This window comes from Diabrotica undecimpunctata, chromosome 2 (genome assembly GCF_040954645.1).
Source record: "Diabrotica undecimpunctata isolate CICGRU chromosome 2, icDiaUnde3, whole genome shotgun sequence".
In the NCBI taxonomy this organism is placed as follows: Eukaryota; Metazoa; Arthropoda; class Insecta; order Coleoptera; family Chrysomelidae; genus Diabrotica; species Diabrotica undecimpunctata.
Genome location: NC_092804.1, coordinates 132,879,895 through 132,897,834, shown reverse-complemented (window position 1 = coordinate 132,897,834; position 17,940 = coordinate 132,879,895). Strand labels below are relative to the sequence as shown.

Below are 17,940 nucleotides of genomic sequence, written 5' to 3'. Positions count from 1 at the left end.
TCTCTCAATTCTTAGTCCTCTTGTGAGTCATGTCCATTTTATTCCCACAAGCCTTGGTGAAATGCTCTCAGGCATGACGACGCTGTACCAATGGTACAATCGCATAGAGTTCGCCAGAGTTATGTCTACGCAACAAAAAGAAGAGGAAGATTTACTTCATAATTCTCCTTGCCTTTATATGCTGGTTCAGATTCTCTAATTGCATTTCTCCGTAAGTTTATCTTAGGTAATACCGATCTCAATCCCCTTTACCGACATGGCCTGCTTAAGGGTCTCCCCTTGATCTTCTTTCACTTTGGTCTTTCTATCTTACTCCTACTAGGAACTTGGAAATAAGAAATTGGGTGATTAACACCTTAACGTTAAAGATGCCTGATTCATCCTATATGCCCTCTCATTTTGGCATCAATTGTTGCCACTCCTATACTTCCGCTAATATACTTTTACTTATTCTTAATTTTATTCTTTTTTGTTATCCCACTCATCCATCTTAAACATTCTTATTTTCGCCACATGCATTCCTTATTTCCCTTACTTTTTAACTGCTCAACATTCAGTACTGTACATCATAGCTGGTCTTATGATGGTTCTATAGATGTTTTCCTTTTAGCTCCATTGGAATCTTTCTGTCACACAACATATCACTCACCTCCTTCTATTTTATCCAACCCGCCATACCATCTATTTCCCCATTACTCTGTAATATCGATACTAGTTACTTAAACTATTACTTCTCGCAATCGTTTCGTCATTCAGTTATCTTATTTGTATTAGTAACTCCATCTTTAAATAAACATTCCAAATATTATGTTTTTGTGATATCAAGTTTTAAACTTCTTTATTTAAAAGCTCGTCTTCACTGTTCTAGCTTAAACTTGTTCATTTCAGAGCTCATCTTCACTGTTCCAGTTTCACAGTACAGTATATCATCAGTATACATTAAACACTAAAACACTAATGACAATAAATAACGACTACGCACTGAGCCCTGATGCAATCCTTCTTTCACATGAAATCTATCGGTCTTTCTCACACCTGTCCTAATACTAATTATTACTCCCTCATATCTACGTCTCTTACAATCTTCACATAATCACCGAAAACTACTTTTTATTGAGCGTTCACCACAGAATCTCTTTAGGCCCGTATTTTTTCATCAATAAAATGACATCTCTTTTTGATTAGCCTTGCTAAAAACCAAACTGATTTTCGGATATTTCGGTTTCTTCTAGTATCCGTCTATCGATTACTCTTTCTCATATGTTCATGGTGTAACTACGTAGTTTTATGGCCCTGTAGTTTATGCATTGTTTTATATCCTCTTTGTTTTTGTAAACAGGTACCTACTATACTACTTCTAGATTCATCTGCCTTTTGTCCCTTATTATATAATTCTGTTAAACAGAGCGGCAACCTACCTGTTCCGGTTAATATAACCTGAGAGAATGGTTTGGATGCAGATCAAAACAACTTTTTAGAGCTACTGCCTCAAAAATTAAAATAGCTATGATGATTGCCAACCTCCGTAGCGGAGATGGCACCTGAAGAAGAAGATTAAACAGAGCAGCAACCTACCTGTTCCGGTTAATATACCACTTTGCTTCATCTGTAATACGTGACGATTTTCTAGTGAATCTTGCAACGCATTTACCGTTGCACAACAAATTCTTGTAGGAATGATTCATCCATATAGTGTTTTTACATTATCACACGTTAATCAACACCATACCAAACCATATACTCTACAATTGTTGTAGAGTGAGGTATAAAACTTCCAATACACAATTTGATCTCAGTTGTAGGGGATTTGTTTGCACAGTAACATGTTGTACTACGTAAGTTTGCTCAAGTTGCTTGTAGGTAAGTAGAACCTACTATGACATTTGATCAAACACTGTATGCATGATGAAGCAGCAGGAGCTCCGTTCAGAAACAAACCAGATGTTAAGTAATATTATAGAATGTTCGCCTAACGTAAACTTTTCCACTTATTTTTATTTAAAGCTTCTGCATCCAATACGTGGTGAGGCACTTTATATCCTCCGTCTATCTAGTCGTTGGTCGTGCTGTACTTTGATATGCCTTGGTCGCTACTCCAGAATGTTTCTAGTCCATCTATCATCCGCCAGATTATCAATATGTCCCAATATGACCCAACTCAATTTGGTCATAACTACTCTTTTAATTTTCAATCATTTTATCAATGTATCTTGCTCATTTCTATAACCACATCCGAAATTTTCTATTTTAGTCTCCTTGTGATCTAGCTTGTCTCAAGGTTGGTGTTATCATTGATAATTATTCTTCTTCGTGCAACGGCTTAAAATTTAATTTCTTCTAAGAATGGTTCGGCACATGCAACATTATACTCAATTGCACACATTTGAATTAATCTTCTTTAATATATGAGTCCATTCACGAATGTTTTTTAACGAAGGAACCTGTTTTCTTCCTACACCTCCATGGCCTTCTATTTTGCCTTTAAGAATCAGTTGTAGTATTCTATATCGATTTCCCCTCACTATATGTTCCAGATAACACATTTTCCTGTGTTATCAGCAGGTTAGTTAGTAATTCTCTATTTTTGTCGAACCTCCTTAGTACTTCCTTATTAGTTTTTCTTGCTGTCCAAGGTATGTTCAGCATCCATCTATGAATTCACATTTCCAATGCAACAATTCTGTTCATACTTGATACTTTTAGTGTTCACACTTCTGCTCCGTACAAAAGTACAGACCAGACACAGCATTTAACCATTTTTTTCTTATTTCTAAACTGAGATAATGTATGTTAATGTATGTCTTTATTTTTATAAAAGTTTGTAATAATCATATCTTATATATACAGGAATAAATTAATTTAACAATCCCTGTTCATTTCTATTTCTGCCTGCGTAGCGTAAGTACACCAAGACCAAAAACAACGGGGACAGGAGACCAGTGTTGCCAACAGTAAAACTCGCTATCCACTAGATTGAACCTTGAAAACCACCAGAAAACCACTAACAAAAAATAGTCCTGCACCCATAATCGCTAAATTTTCCACTAATTTTTTTTTGTTTTGTTTTGGGAAAGAAAATAAGTATATTAAGTTATTAGTTTCCTTTATTACGTAGGGAATAAAAATGAAACAAATTTGTAGTAAATTATTATTAATAAAATAAAAAACATAATTAAGTAAAGAAACATGTAACAAGGACTATTCTATATTTCTTCTTCTTCAGAGGAATCATTAATGTCTGCACCATCATCGTCGGTTTCAGATTGATATGATTCTTTGGTACCGATTTGTTTTATAACGCTTACTGGAATTTCATAGTCATTGCAGCATTTTCCCTCCAACCTCAAACCACAGCGTACTCTTAGTATAGCAGTTAAAAGATTTAACTTCATTCTATTCCTCTGCTTGTTTTTTATTACATTCATACTGCTAAATAGTCTCTCAACATCGGCATTAGAATGAGGCAGTATTAGTAGAGTAAACGCAAAAGTCGCTAATTCTTCAAACCGCGATTCTCCTTGAGCGTCTTTGAAATGCAATACTTCATTCCAAAATTTTTTTGTGTTTTTGGTCTCATTCCATTTCAATAAATGAACTTGATGCCACTGATCATCGACTCTTGCTATATGTTCTGCATTTTTATTGAACTGAGCCATTATGTCAGTTAGTGGTTCTTTATTGTGATTAAGTGCTTGTTCAACACTTATTCGGGATATTTTTTTCATCAGTGTCAAATTTTCTGGTAACCTATTTTTGATTTCTTCAATTAGATTTACTATAAATGTCATGCACCGATGCCGCATCATTTCTTCGTTTTCCCGTGTTAATCCTTTTTCTCTCATTTCAAGTATTTGATTTTCAAATCGGAATCCAAGATAACATTTTTGATCCAAAAAATCTCGAATATTTTGAGTAAAAATGTCAACTCTATTTGTAGGTAATGTAATCTTGTTGACAAACATATCTATCAGGTTGATCAACTCTTCACACAATTTGGTGTGGTCCGTATCTGCTGACTCGAACATTTTATTTACTCTGTTTATTTCAATTAGTATTGGATATAAAAATGAAATATATGCGTAATTCATATCGTTCGCATACATAGAGTGCAATAACTCAGCCGTGTGACATCTTTCATGTACCTTAGCAATGGAAAAATGTGTTTTTAGCTCTAGCCATTGCGTGTATATTCTGGAAACAGCAGATTCTATTGACAACCACCTTGTCTGGCATGCTTGAACTATTTTTAGGGGTTTCTGTCCATCGTTGATGGTTTTGTATAATTCTTTATAAAGCGATTGTCTGGAAGACGAGCGACTAAACCAATCATATGTTTCCTTAATTAAAAACTCCAAATTTCTCGGTAAAAATTCTTTTGCAGCAGCTGAAACAGCCAATTGCAAGGAGTGGCACAAGCAACGCACCAAAATCAGGTGTGGTACCTCTTCCTTCAATTTGGTATAGACTCCGTTATTTACTCCAACCATCACAGAAGCGTTATCTGTACCAATTCCCATTAAATTTTCAAGTCGGAGATCGAATCGTTTGATCGTTTTTTTTATAGTAGATACAATGCCTTCAGCATTACACTCATGGATTTTAACAAGGTCTAGAAACGTGGATACTATTTTTTGGTGTAATTTACTGTAATAAATGATTACCAAACCCAAGTATTTATGCACAGCAATATCTGTAGATTCGTCAATTATTAGGCTAAATGGTTGATCTTTAAAATCTTTTTTTAGAACCTCGGTGAAATGCATTGCTAACACATTTTTTATAATCGAACTGCATTTAGTTCGGTGAAGTTGAACTTTTTCGATATCTTTTTCATGATTGTTATTGTATACCTCTCCTAAATGGTCAACGACACGTATACTAGTATGCATGGCTGTAAATAATGCAAGTCTGGCTTCTTGCTTTTTTTTACTACCAATGGGCTCTGGCTTGAACGGAATCTTAGGCTGCGTAATTATAACCTGAAACAATTTACGTATTCAAAGATGTAAAAATAAAAGTGCAAAAACTAAAGTAGACTTTACACTACATGATTTTATCATATGACAATATCATATGAGATTTGTTATGATTCCTCGTTTCTACGATGTTTTAAAAAATCGTGTTTACATTGCATGATAAGTTATGACTTATGATATGAGTGACAATGAGTCAGGTTTTATTGATTTTTTTTTGTTTATGGTCATAGAGATATTAGACACAGTATAGGTATCAACTATTAGATTTTGAAACCATTATAATGAAAAATAAATCTTTGATTGCATTGGCTTCCCGACTTTTAATTTAATAATAATACGCTGGCAACAACTGCGTACAGCGTACAGCAGTAAGAAGAAAAAGATCAGACGCCTTTGGGCTTGCAGGTGGCTCTTACAAAGAAATCGTGGATAGGGTATATCAAATTTATTGTTGATATTATACCAAATTAAAAATAATTAATAAAGAAACTGAACTAAAATTATGACTAAGAAGACTATAAAACACTAAACTAAGAATAAAATAAACTAAATAAATAATAAAAGAAAAATACGACACAATAGCACATATTAGATAATAGGTTCAATATCAATGCAACAACAATAAATAAATAAATAAATAAAGAATGTTGTCTCTGGGTCAGGGAATGTTACTGAATTGATATAAGAATAAGGCGCGATATTTAAATGTTGGTTTTACCCGTATTATTACCGAAAATCATATGATTTTATCATGCGGAATAGGCACCGTCCTATTCTCCTGTGATAAGCTATGACGAGCCGCATGACAGTGCTTATGACAAATCACACAGTGTAAACATGTAGGTAAATTTCACTTATGACCAAATCATATGACAAATCACATGATAAATCATGTTGTGTAAAGTGTGTATAAGCTAAATATTGGGTTTGTGTAAAATATTTAGTGTTCTGTGGTTCTATCTGTTACATCCTTTGGTTTGTTATATTGTTGGTAGTTGATTAAGATTATTAATAAATAAGTAAATCCTGATATTAACCATAGGTATTTCAAGAAAATAATTATTTTGATTTATTCGTGAAAAAAAAATGTGCTCATTTCTGACCAATCAATAAGTAACCAATAAAAAGCAGTGTAGAAAGAAGAATAAGTGTGAACATGCCTTTATCTTAATAGGTGTGAACGTGCCTTAACTAGTGACAGGTGACAGTTCGGCTCGGCGGCTAACTTCAGAAATTAGAGGTTAGGTTAGGAATGTGCTCAGGGCCAAAGAATGAAAAATGTTACTTTTACTTTATTAAACACAAACAACAGGTCTCACAAATATATTTAAATTGAAGAAAATGGTTTTCTAATTTATTCTCCATGCAATCATTACAGCAGTTATTTACCTTTTTATTTTGTTGATGCTTCTTTGACGTCCCATGAGATTTCAAATCTCCATAATGACTCCTTAAAGTTGTACCACAAAATTTACATTTCGCTACTTTTTCACCCGTACTACTTTCAATAACCTGTAACCAATCTTTTAAATATGGGTCATGAAGCCAAGAATCCCGAAAATGTTGTCTATATTGTGTTTTCGGCATAGTTACGTATGAATAAACTCGCAATGATAACTTCAGTATGTATATGATAACGCAATGATAACTTCACTATCATAACTTGATAACTAGTGTGTAGTGTTGTTCATGTCATATTTTATATCCTAACAGATTTTTTTCGTAATAGACTTACAGAAAGCTGTAGTAGATGGCAATTTTAGTTTCCTGTAATTTTTTATGCATGTATTTTTACTACCGTACAAGAGATAGCGCTATATTGGAAGCATAATGTGTAATGTGTTTTTTGTAATTTGTTTTTTAATAATTGAAACTGAAATGTACTAAACCGCTAGAAAATTCCACCAGCCACTAAAAGCAATATTTCGCCACTAAATCGGGGTTTAAAACCACCAGTTTTAGTGGAGAATCCACTAAGTTGGCAACACTACAGGAGACGGAGATTTATGATTTAACCTTAAAATATTCTGACTTAATTTTGAGCAATATATTTCTGGAATGGTTTTATTATATTATATTTATAAATAACAAATGGCATCTTCTGCCGGAGTATATAAACGAATTTTATCGTTATTGGAAAAGTGGCCTGTAGATAAAAACAAAATTGGTGGAAGGTAAATACATTTTTATTTATTGAATATGAATTTAAACCTACCTATTTGCGTTTTAGAGATATTGGAGAACATTTGAGACATTACATAAACACATCATATAAAGAAAATAAATTTGAAACAAATCATTCCTACTGGGACAAACAGTATTTAGCCATTCAAAGATTAGTAAATAATACTCACAAAAATAAATATAAAAGAACCCTTAACACTTCTTCAACAGGACTAACAGCAGAACAGTGCAATATTGCTTTATCAAACGAATATCTAGACGAAGTGAACCAAAAAGAAAAATCATTTTTCCGTAAATTGATATCTATTAAACCAGACCCTTAATAAGTAGTAAATATTTTAACATAAAGATGTTACATAAATATTCAAAAATATTTAGAAATATTAGATATATGAATACATTAGCTGAACAATGTTCCGATGTTAAAAAACTTCCTCATGTGCCAGTAATGGCAGAAGAAGTATTACACTATTTGAAACCCAAAAAAGGAGAATTGATTATAGATATGACCTTTGGAGCAGGTGGTCATAGTCGTAAATTGTTAGAATATGTACCTGACATCAAACTAATTGCTTTAGATAGAGATCCTGTAGCTTATAGATATGCTGACAGTTTGGCTGAAGAATTTCCTGGTCAAGTAATACCATTGATAGGAAGATTTTCGGAATTACCAAAGCTATTACAGGCTAAGGATATTTTACCAAGTTCTGTTGATTGCATACTCTTTGATTTTGGTTGTTCTTCAATGCAATTTGATGATGGTAATAGAGGTTTTGCACTTTCACAAAATGGACCATTGGATATGAGGATGGATGGAAGTAGATTTCCAGGTAACAAGAATTATTTTTTTACTTCTAAATAAGTAATTTAAAATTTATGTGTACATTTTGCCCTATCATTTTTTTTAATCAGCCTTAGATAAATTCAGTGCCATTTGTTGGCTCTTCTCAATCATCAATGCAAAAATCATATGTAGCCAATAGTAGCGTGGAAAAATATTTATTGGTAGTTCAAAATAATTACACTGAAACTTTGTTTTAAACTGGGGATTAACATTTTAGGTAAGCTACTAATATTCCAAGATTACACCACAAATCTGGGTCCTTGCTTATAAAAAAATTATGAGATTAAAAACAAGTGTGTTAACTTTTGCAACAGACTCCTATGTAAATTTTATAGTTATCAAACAATAAACCTTTTTCAACATTTTGTAATATGATTGATATACAGTAGAACCTTGATTATCTGTGCTCCACCAAACCGGATATAGCACAGATAATTGAAAAGCATGGATAATCTGAACATATATTTCTTATATATGTACATTTGTGTATATACATACATTTGGCCTACCATAAAAAGATACCAAAGAAATAAATCTCGTAAGTTCAAACTAACTATTAAATTGTTTAAAGAGATATGTAACAGAAAAAAAATGGATTTATATTGTACATATACTAAATAAGAAAAATAAAAACTAACATAGGTATGTGGGTTAACTTACATTTACATAAAGAAGTTATATGTTTTATGTAGCTATGCTTTTGAAAAAAAATCTCGAGTCACTTTGATTGTGCTAAATGTCAACAAGGTTCAAAGGTTCTCATTGTTCAATCTAGTCTAGTAGAACTAGAACACTAGCAGCTTCCTCAAGCTCCGGAGGAAACCTGGTTAGTTACTCTTTAGATTGATACCATCCCTTTATTTGCTTTGTCTTGACTCTCAATTTAAGGACTGGGCTGATTCAAAACTGGTTTAACAATATTGTAGTTGTTGAGGAGCTGATATCCTGACTCATATTTGTCACAATCCCTCATCTGGGGGTATAAAATTTCAGTTAAGTGATTTAGGTGATGCTAGTTTGATAAATCCTTAAAAATGCTATTTGAATAATGAGAAATGCAACTGATAATTGAGGTTTTACTGTACTTTAATTTTAAAATATTTATTTAAAAACAGCAAAATTCAAGTAACGTTAAATTACATTAATTATATTGATTAATTATAATTAACTGGTAGTGTCTGAAACTCATAAATATAGATTTTTTTAGTTTCACTAGCACTTAGTGCTCTAGTAAACAGTAATTTAAAAAATTTTGACTTGCCTTATGAAAATTTTTAACATGCCTCCTAAAGTAAATTCAATAAAAGAGGCGCCAAAATGAGTCAGGTGAATACACTCAGAATGGTGAAGAGACATTTATCTTTTCAGGATGCACTTTCTTGAATCTAAAACAAAACTGATACCACTAGATACATGACAGCTGACTGGACTGGATACCATGACTTATGGTTCTAGTAAAAACTGGCATGGAGCAAAAGAAGTGGTAAACAAGGACAAAATCAAATGGATAATAAACTAGTAATTCTACAGAAAGGAGTTCACCTGTACAAAAATGATGTATGATAATACAGGTTAGTTTGGGACCGAGGTACATCTGAAAAGCATGGAGGCTTATAAGGCAGATGCATTAGTGTGGCTTTTATACCTAACTCTGGCAAAACCAGACAGGAAAAAGCTAAGTCCCTGATGCCAATAAGTCTGATGTCGTTCATATTAAAACTTTGGAAAAACTGATCTATAGCCACATTAGGGATGGGGTATTGGTTGAAAATCTGATACATCTGGGATAGTATGCTTATCTAGCAGGACTGTCCATGGAAATGGCACTGCACCATGTTACACCAAGGAAGGAGAACATTCTAAAAAACCAAGTGGTGATGGTGGGTGAATTTCTCAATATAAGGGGTGCATTCAACTACACCTCCTATAAAGCAATCACAATGGCGATTCATCTAAAAGAAGATGAAATAAGCTGCAGCTGGATATACTGAATGCTGAGTAGCTGTATGATATATGCAACAATGGGATGTTGTGACAATGGGATACAGTGTCAGCACAGTTAGCCAGAGGCTTTTCACAGGGAGTGTCTTATCTCTTTTCTTGTGGTATCTGGTCATGGAAATGAATGGATAGCTAGATTCAGCAATGACAGGCATCATGTCCTGAGCTATGCAGATGACCTGGACATCTTAGCTCAAGGTAAATTTAACAATATTTGTTTACTTATGGATATGGATGTGGTTTTTAGAACAGAACATCAACCTGTACAAAACCTAAGTCATCATCAGTAAGGTGCAGCTTTCAGTGCAACGCCATTCATCGTCCCTCATATGTCTTCTTGCGTTGCCTTACATTCAAGGATCTTCTGGGTCTACATCTAACTCTTCTAATAGGTGGTCTCAACTTCCAAACTGTAGGTAACAAATTCATATTTGTTGTCCTCAAAAACTACATTCTACCAAATTTTTGTTTAATAAACATTTTACTTTTATTTTAAATTTCTTATTTGTGATAACATACTTATTTTAATCTCTTAGTTCTCCAGTTGCTGTATGGTCCACTAGTTATGGGACAACCTATATACTGGTGTTAGTAAATAAGTGCGACAAACCTCAATAGGTAATTCTGGATAAAAAATAATGACAGTTTTCTATACACAAACGAATGCCCGGAAATGATTCATTTTTGGAGCTACAGGGTGTTGAAATTCTTCTTACAAACTGACGATTTATTTATTGCTCTGAAACCGGTTGAGATATGCAAATGAAAGCTGAGAATTTTATATTTCATCATTGGCGCGCATATGGATAATGGTCTAAATTTTTTTAAGGAAGAAATAGTACACCACCGAGATATTTCAAATTAAAAATCATTTTTGAATTTCTCGTTCAATTTGCGTTTCGTCATCATTAAGCTTTTAGTTTGCTATAACATTATTGTTACTAATTAATTAATTTTTCTGTTATCGAAAAGAATGGAAAATTTTACAAGTGCGGAAGACTTGCATTTTGTCTATGGTCGAAGTAACGGAAATGTTCGACAAGCTCGATGATTGTATGCTGAGTTGTATCCAACACGTAGGGTACCCCATCACACAATATTTGCTCGTCTTTATCAACGTTTGTGCCAACATTGTACATTTAAGAAAGAAACGACTGACAGTGGGTGCCCTCGAGAAGTACAAACTGTGCAACTATAGGAAGCAGTTCTCGAGTTAATTGCGGAGTCGCCTGAAACAAGTACTCCAAAACTTACCAACACATTGAATGTAAGCAATATAATGTATTTAAAATTCTTAAAGAACATTAATTGTATCTGTTTCATATCCAACGTGTGGAAGCTGTATTACCTAGAGACTTTTTTGCCATTCTTCATCAAATCACTTAAATTCCTAATTTGTGAAAAGGCGTTTTGTTTACTGACGAGGCTGTTTACTTTTGAACGGCATTGTATACGAAATTTCCATAACAATCACTTATGGGATGAGGAAAATCTACATAGAATCTTTGAAACTTATTTTCAGCATCAGTTTTTGGTAAATGTAGGTATGGCTCATGGTAATTGAAAATCATTTAATCAGTCTATATTTTCTCCCACAACAACTAACAAGTGAATCTTACATTAGTTTCCTATAAGAAGAGTTACCTATTCTTTTTGCAAAAATTCCTCTACAGCTGAGACAACACTTGGTTCATACATGATGCTGGACCAGCCGATTTTAGCATTACTGTACGTAATCACTTAGATCGTTACTTGGATATACTATACATATTATTGTTACTTTCTTACTTATTATTCTGGTTTAAGTAATATTGTCGTATTAGATGTAGACCAGTAATGACTACAAAATTCTTAATTATATGTCAAAAAATGCGCAATAACTACCTCTTAAAACACACCAAATTTCATTTGCGTATCACAACTGGTTTTAGAGCAATAATAAATCGTCAGTTGGTAAGAAACATTTCAACAATTTTTATTCAAGAAAACAAAGCATTTGCAGGCACACATGTGTATAGCATACTGTCATTATTTTTTCATGCAAGATCTTTCCCTGAAGTTTGTCGTACTTATTTACTAACACCCTGTATATGATGATTGTATAACATATTACTGTACCTGCAAAAATTGTGCAAGAGCTTACTGTATTGTGTTTCTCGCTCCATACAGTACATTCAACCAACTTACACTGTATTGTGTTTCTCGCTCCATACAGTACATTCAACCAACTTACACCTCTAAACGATTAATGGAATTCGCAGAAAACCTTTCGTTGTAGTAAAAGGCACGGTAAACTGCACTAGAGTTCTCCATAATCTTATTAATTACTTACTTTGTTTAGAATATTTTTACCTATATTATCAGTTAGAGTTAATTTGTATAAAATGAGGAGCAAAAATTCAAATGGAATTTTAAATATTATTGTTTACTTGGCTAATAATGAATGTATAAATATAATGGTTAACCTGCTGTACAATTATTTTGGAAATAACATTATAATAGTGTACTTACTGATTATTTAAATTTATAAATTATCATCGTCGTCACTAATTTCACTACCGCTATCATTATGTAAATCTATTATCACTGGATTAACTTGACTAATTTTATTTTCTCTTATATTAATTTTTTACATTTATTTATAGTTTTGGCCCGTAATTCTGGAGTTGCAGTTTTAAGAGCTTCTTGCCACATTTCCCTAACTGCATCGTCACTGTATCCACTGCAACCAACGTAATTATCATAATACGTTTTACATATACTCCAGATGTGTTCGATGGGAATAAACTGGCAGTGGTACGGCGGTAACCGTAGTACTTGATGTACATAACTTGATACAATTTGGTCAATTATATAAACTGTTGGTTTTTCATTACGTTTCGAAATTTCCAGTAGCTCTGATTTAAAGGTGTATTCCGGAAAATCGATATTATTTTTAACTAACCAATTTTTTATGCTCGGTACGTTCCACGACTGTTTTGGTTGTTTCTCCAAAATCTCCGAATGGTAAGGTGCATTATCTAAAACTAAAACTGATGATTCACTCAGACTAGGTAACAGTTTCTCCTCAAGCCATTTAACAAACATATCTAACGTATGGTCCTAAAGTTTTGGGAAAAATTTCACCTGGTCTGATTGAGAGGCAAAATGCATTTAACAAAGAAGGCCATGGAATTGAAATGTCATCAGTTATTGACATTTAATAAACAAAGCAGAATATTTTGGTTTGTGCTCTGCAAAATGTCTTATAAAATTGATATTCGTCGAGGTGTTTATAATATGGTTGGGCGAATATCGAAAAGAGATATTGTTAATATTTATCGAGATCAAAACATAAGCAAATCGACAATTTATCGCACAATCAGAGAATGTGAAGAAGGGATACCATGTGTTAACTTGCGTAAAAGTGGCCGACCGCGAATTTTAAACCATATAAGAGAGGCAAGACTGATTGAAGCAGCTAAGAACAAAATTGGGATCTCACAGCGAAAACTGGCCAGAAGATTTCATGTTGGAAAGACTACAGTATACAGGACCCTATCGAGTAACAATATTATCTACCGGAAAGGAAGGAAAGCTCCAAAATACACAGAGGATCAATTAGAGAGAATTCCAAGATGTTGCCGCGCGTTAAGGCGAGTGCATTTCGTCAACAAGTTGATCGTGATGGACGATGAAAAATATTTTACTTTGTCCAACTCTGAGATGAAGGGTAACGATGGGTTTTACACGAACGATTACGAAAATGTACCTGATGAAATAAAATTCAAAAGTAAGAAAAAATTTGAGGACAAAATTTTGGTATGGTGTGCAATTTCCGAGGCTGGCTTTATCTCACAGCCCTACATTGGTGTTGTTCGAGGCGAAGCCTTAAACGCAAATATTTATATTCAAAGATGTCTCTCTAAATTGCTTCAGTTTGTGAACACACATCATGCAAATGATCAAATAGTCTTTTGGCCAGATCTTGCTTCATGTCATTACGCGAGGATCACAAGAAACTGGTACCAAACTAACAACATTACCTTTGTACCGAAAGCAGACAATCCCCCCAACCTACCTCAGGCTCGTCCAATTGAAGAGTTCTGGGCAATATTAAGTCGGAAAGTCTATAATAACGGATGGGAAGCACAAAATCAGGAACAGTTAAGACGTGGCATATATACAAAAACTAGAGAAATTGACGCCGAGGTCGTCCAAAGGATGATGCAACGTGTCAGGGGAATTATTAGGCAAATCGAAAATAATGGTCCCTTGTCTGTCATTTGAATTTTGATTTATAATAAGGATAGTTAAGTTAAATTGTTGAATAATTTAATAAAAATATAAGATTATTGTGGTCAGAGTTATATGGTTTTGAAATTTTTCCCAAAACTTTAGGACCATACGTTATATTCATGTTTTCGTGGTAATCAGCAGATTTTGATTTTGAAGAAAAAATAAAATCTGCGTTTTCTATAAAGCCTTCTTTCCCTCCTGCATGAAGAATGATGTGTCTTTTGCCTTCACTATCTGAAAATAAAATCTGCGTTTTCTATAAAGCCTTCTTTCCCTCCTGCTTGAAGAATGATGTGTCTTTTGCCTTCACTATCTGTGTGTTTGAGAGAGAAGTATTGTGGTACACAAAAGAATTATTGTGAACCATACCACTTCTTTCGTATAAAAGTAACCTAAAGTAACTTAAAAGTAATTATTTTCTTTTTTGAATTTCTAAATCCTATATCTCTCAACAATTTCCAAAGGCTAGTCCTCTTAATTTCAGAAACTTGTCTTGCTCTTATTTCTTCTTCTTCTTCAAGTGCCCTGTCCGTTGCGAACGTTGGCTATTAACGTGGCAATTCTGATCTTGTTTGCGGCGCTTCTGAATAGTTCAACCGATGTGAGCCCGAACCACTTCCTCAGAGTTTGGAGCCACGAGTGTCTTCTCCTGCCTGGCCCTCGCTTACTGTCTATTTTTCCCTGGACAATAAATTGCAGTAGACGGTACTTATCGTGTCTCAATATGTGGCCTAGATATTCAAGCTTTCTTTGTTTAATTGTATTCACGATTTCTTTCTCCTTTCCGATTCTTTGGATTACCTCTATGTTGGTGACATGTTCGGTCCAGGATATACGAAGAATGCGTCGGTACACCCACATTTCGAATGCTTCTAGTTCTAGTTTGCTCTTACCCTTGTCTCTTTCTATAGTAAAGTATTTATGCACATTTGCAATAAATTCATCAATATCCAACTTACGTCTAGGCATGATGGTTACTTAAAACTACACGTTTGAATTACAATATACTGAGTTTAGATTAATATGACAGAAACTTTCAAAGATTCTAATCACATTAAGCAAATTAGCCCAATGATCATTAGGAATGCCAATTGTAATTTAATTATGTTTGATAAAAAGTTTAGAAATGGTTGGAAACCGTACATAAGCAAATTAAAATGTTTCCCACAATTATTTTATTTTTAGTACAAGTATTTTAATTTGAAAATAAAAAATATATTTACCAAAACCCTAACTTTAACCCTTAATCGCAGACGTCTCAAAAACAGTACAATCTAACAGACATGTGGTCAATCTAACCACCACTATTTAAATTGACAAAATGTTCTAGTTTACTCCGAAGTATTTTTTAACAAAAATTAATAGTGATATTTTAGTACTTTGTATATCTACTTTGAATATAAATTATCCTTAGCACTGTAGTATTTGTTTCAGAAAAAAATGATTAAACAAGTAGGTACAGTGCACAGATTCTAAATGTGCCGGTGGAAGATGGCTTCTATGCGCTGTGTTATAGTCGATGTATGAGAGAAAGTTTTTAAAATAATGAAATAACAAATAATAATATAAAATTTGTTATTTCTTTATTTCGAAAACTTTTTCTCTCATACACCAACTATAATACTACGCATAGAAGCCATCTCCCACCGGCATGTTTAGAATCTGTGCACTGTAAACGAAATTTACGTTAAATAACATTATACAAGAATACTATGTATTAAAAAAAATGTAACAAAATATGCAAAACTATGAACAACAGGTTAATGACACATATATTTATTTTATGCCTAAAATTTAAAAGTGTTAAACATTATGGAGAACACCAGTGCAGTTTACCGTGCCTTTTACTACAACGAAAGGTTTTCTGTGAATTCCGTTAATCGATTAGAGGTGTAAGTTTATTGAATGTACTGTAGTCACCTTGGTTAATATCGATGGATAAATATAATTCGAATGCCCTTATGCTCAACTTCTAGTTCGACGATGTAAAAAAATTTCTGAAGTCATGCAGTAAATATTTTATTAGTAGCTAATAAGTACACTCGACGGAACTTCAAACAATGACTTCTGTATGATATATATTCTAATTAGACTACGTGATAAAAAGCGTTCATCCCCCCAATTTATAATCTCACAAATAAAGCACAAATAAAGTCATCACAAAGTCCATGTAATTTGTAACTTTGTATTTTTTACAAGTATTTTCCAGCCTTGGAAGTTATCGAATTCTGATAAGGTGAATATCCTCGTAATTAAAGTATATTATAGATTCTATTAAAATTATATACACCGAAATTAGGAAGTTAAGGTTAATATGAGATTACAAATTAAGGGTTTAATTTGTGATTGAACACACCTCATAATATATCTAAGTTTGAAGAAATTTTACAAAAAGGATTTTTGGTACAGTCTTATGCAGTTTAAATAACACAAAATTTTGTATGCTTGTCGGATTGCATGAACAAATTTTGGATTACACTAAATTTTTCTAAATAATATTAATTTTATTTTTTTAATTAGATACAAAATCTATTTACCACCCTAGAAGAGTCCCTGTTTAATAATGTATTATATACCATTAAGCTATAGAATGGACAATATAAAAATAATAGTCTTATTTTAGATTCGCCAACAGCTGCAGATGTTCTTGCGAGGGCAACGGAAGAAGATTTGTACAAGATAATTAAAACCTACGGAGAAGAAAAGCAAGCTCGAAAAATAGCTAGAGCTATAGTTGAATCTAGATATATGTTTAAAACTTTAGCTACAACACAAGACTTATCTGATTTAGTCAAGTCAATTTGCATAGAAGATTATCGTCTAGATAAACTTCAAAGACCAAGTCACGTGGCAACCAAAACCTTTCAAGCGCTAAGAATTTTTGTAAATAACGAGTTAAATGAAATGAATTATGCATTGTTTTTGGCTCACAGCTATCTGAAAATAGGAGGTCGAATTGTTACCATTACGTTTCATTCTTTAGAGGATACAATAGTTAAGAGGCATTTGTCTGGGAATATGTTAGGAAATACAGTAAATCCTTTGCCACTTAAGTACAGTAGTCATTCTGCAAATCTAACAGAAGGTCTAGTCAAGCAAATTATGGAACCACAATGGAAGATGCTCCATCAGCATGTTATAACTCCAAAATATGAAGAGGTTGATAATAATCCTAGAAGTAGGTCCTCAAAATTAAGAGCAGCAGTTAAAATAAGATAGAAAATGATTTTAAAATAAATAGGTTTTATTTCGTTTTTGTCTTTTATTACGCTTCCTTCATAATATTACCTTATTTATAGATTTTATATAAATAGATTTTAAGAATAATTCTTGGAAAGACATAAAAGAGTTTTCATAAGATCCATAGTGCATACTGTACCTCATCAAATGTTAAAGGATTTTCCGTTTTCCAGTTCTTTACTATGATTTTGTGTTCTTTACAGGAAGGTATCAAGATATCACCAAGAATCTTACCCGAGAGTAAAACAGTTTTATTTTCTGAACTATATATAGCAAGTCGTACAATACATATACAAATCATTGGTATAGATTGAGAGTAAAAAAGCTGCGGATTGTTATTTGTACTGGAAAGTAAAATGATTTGGCATTAATGCTTGACAGTACACTGGAGGTTCGAGAGAAGAGCAGAAAAGAGAA

At 33.1% G+C, this 17,940-nt stretch overlaps 3 protein-coding genes across 3 annotated transcripts; 2 read left to right on the top strand and 1 right to left on the bottom strand.

Moving 5' to 3' along the window:
• Positions 1 to 3,081: 3,081 nt before the first annotated feature.
• Positions 3,082 to 6,648, bottom strand: LOC140433459 (E3 SUMO-protein ligase KIAA1586-like). Its single transcript, XM_072521460.1, has 2 exons — positions 6,366 to 6,648; positions 3,082 to 4,979 (listed from the first exon to the last, which is right to left on the bottom strand). Exons 1-2 carry the CDS (start codon positions 6,561 to 6,563, stop codon positions 3,204 to 3,206), a joined length of 1,974 nt encoding a protein of 657 aa, XP_072377561.1. The 5' UTR covers positions 6,564 to 6,648; the 3' UTR covers positions 3,082 to 3,203.
• A 326-nt stretch (positions 6,649 to 6,974) lies between these two features.
• LOC140434911 (ubiquinol-cytochrome-c reductase complex assembly factor 2) lies at positions 6,975 to 7,483 on the top strand. The gene is made up of 2 exons (XM_072523539.1): positions 6,975 to 7,150; positions 7,207 to 7,483. The coding sequence occupies exons 1-2, from the start codon at positions 7,068 to 7,070 to the stop codon at positions 7,481 to 7,483; spliced, it is 360 nt and encodes a 119-aa protein (XP_072379640.1). The 5' UTR covers positions 6,975 to 7,067.
• Positions 7,484 to 7,509: 26 nt separating this feature from the next.
• On the top strand, positions 7,510 to 17,535 carry LOC140434910 (probable methyltransferase-like protein 15 homolog). The gene is made up of 2 exons (XM_072523538.1): positions 7,510 to 7,990; positions 16,907 to 17,535. Exons 1-2 carry the CDS (start codon positions 7,510 to 7,512, stop codon positions 17,500 to 17,502), a joined length of 1,077 nt encoding a protein of 358 aa, XP_072379639.1. The 3' UTR covers positions 17,503 to 17,535.
• The last annotated feature ends 405 nt before the right edge of the window (positions 17,536 to 17,940 follow it).

Bases quoted from the DNA above. Each gene is read 5' to 3' on its own strand.
- LOC140433459 (XM_072521460.1), bottom strand. From the start codon at position 6,563: ATGCCGAAAACACAATATAGACAACATTTTCGGGATTCTTGGCTTCAT. The intron at 4,980-6,365 runs GTAAATAACTGC...AAATTGTTTCAG, and splicing joins AGCATCAACAAAATAAAAAG to GTTATAATTACGCAGCCTAA.
- LOC140434911 (XM_072523539.1), top strand. From the start codon at position 7,068: ATGGCATCTTCTGCCGGAGTATATAAACGAATTTTATCGTTATTGGAA. The intron at 7,151-7,206 runs GTAAATACATTT...TTTGCGTTTTAG, and splicing joins AAAAACAAAATTGGTGGAAG to AGATATTGGAGAACATTTGA.
- LOC140434910 (XM_072523538.1), top strand. From the start codon at position 7,510: ATGTTACATAAATATTCAAAAATATTTAGAAATATTAGATATATGAAT. The intron at 7,991-16,906 runs GTAACAAGAATT...GTCTTATTTTAG, and splicing joins GGATGGAAGTAGATTTCCAG to ATTCGCCAACAGCTGCAGAT.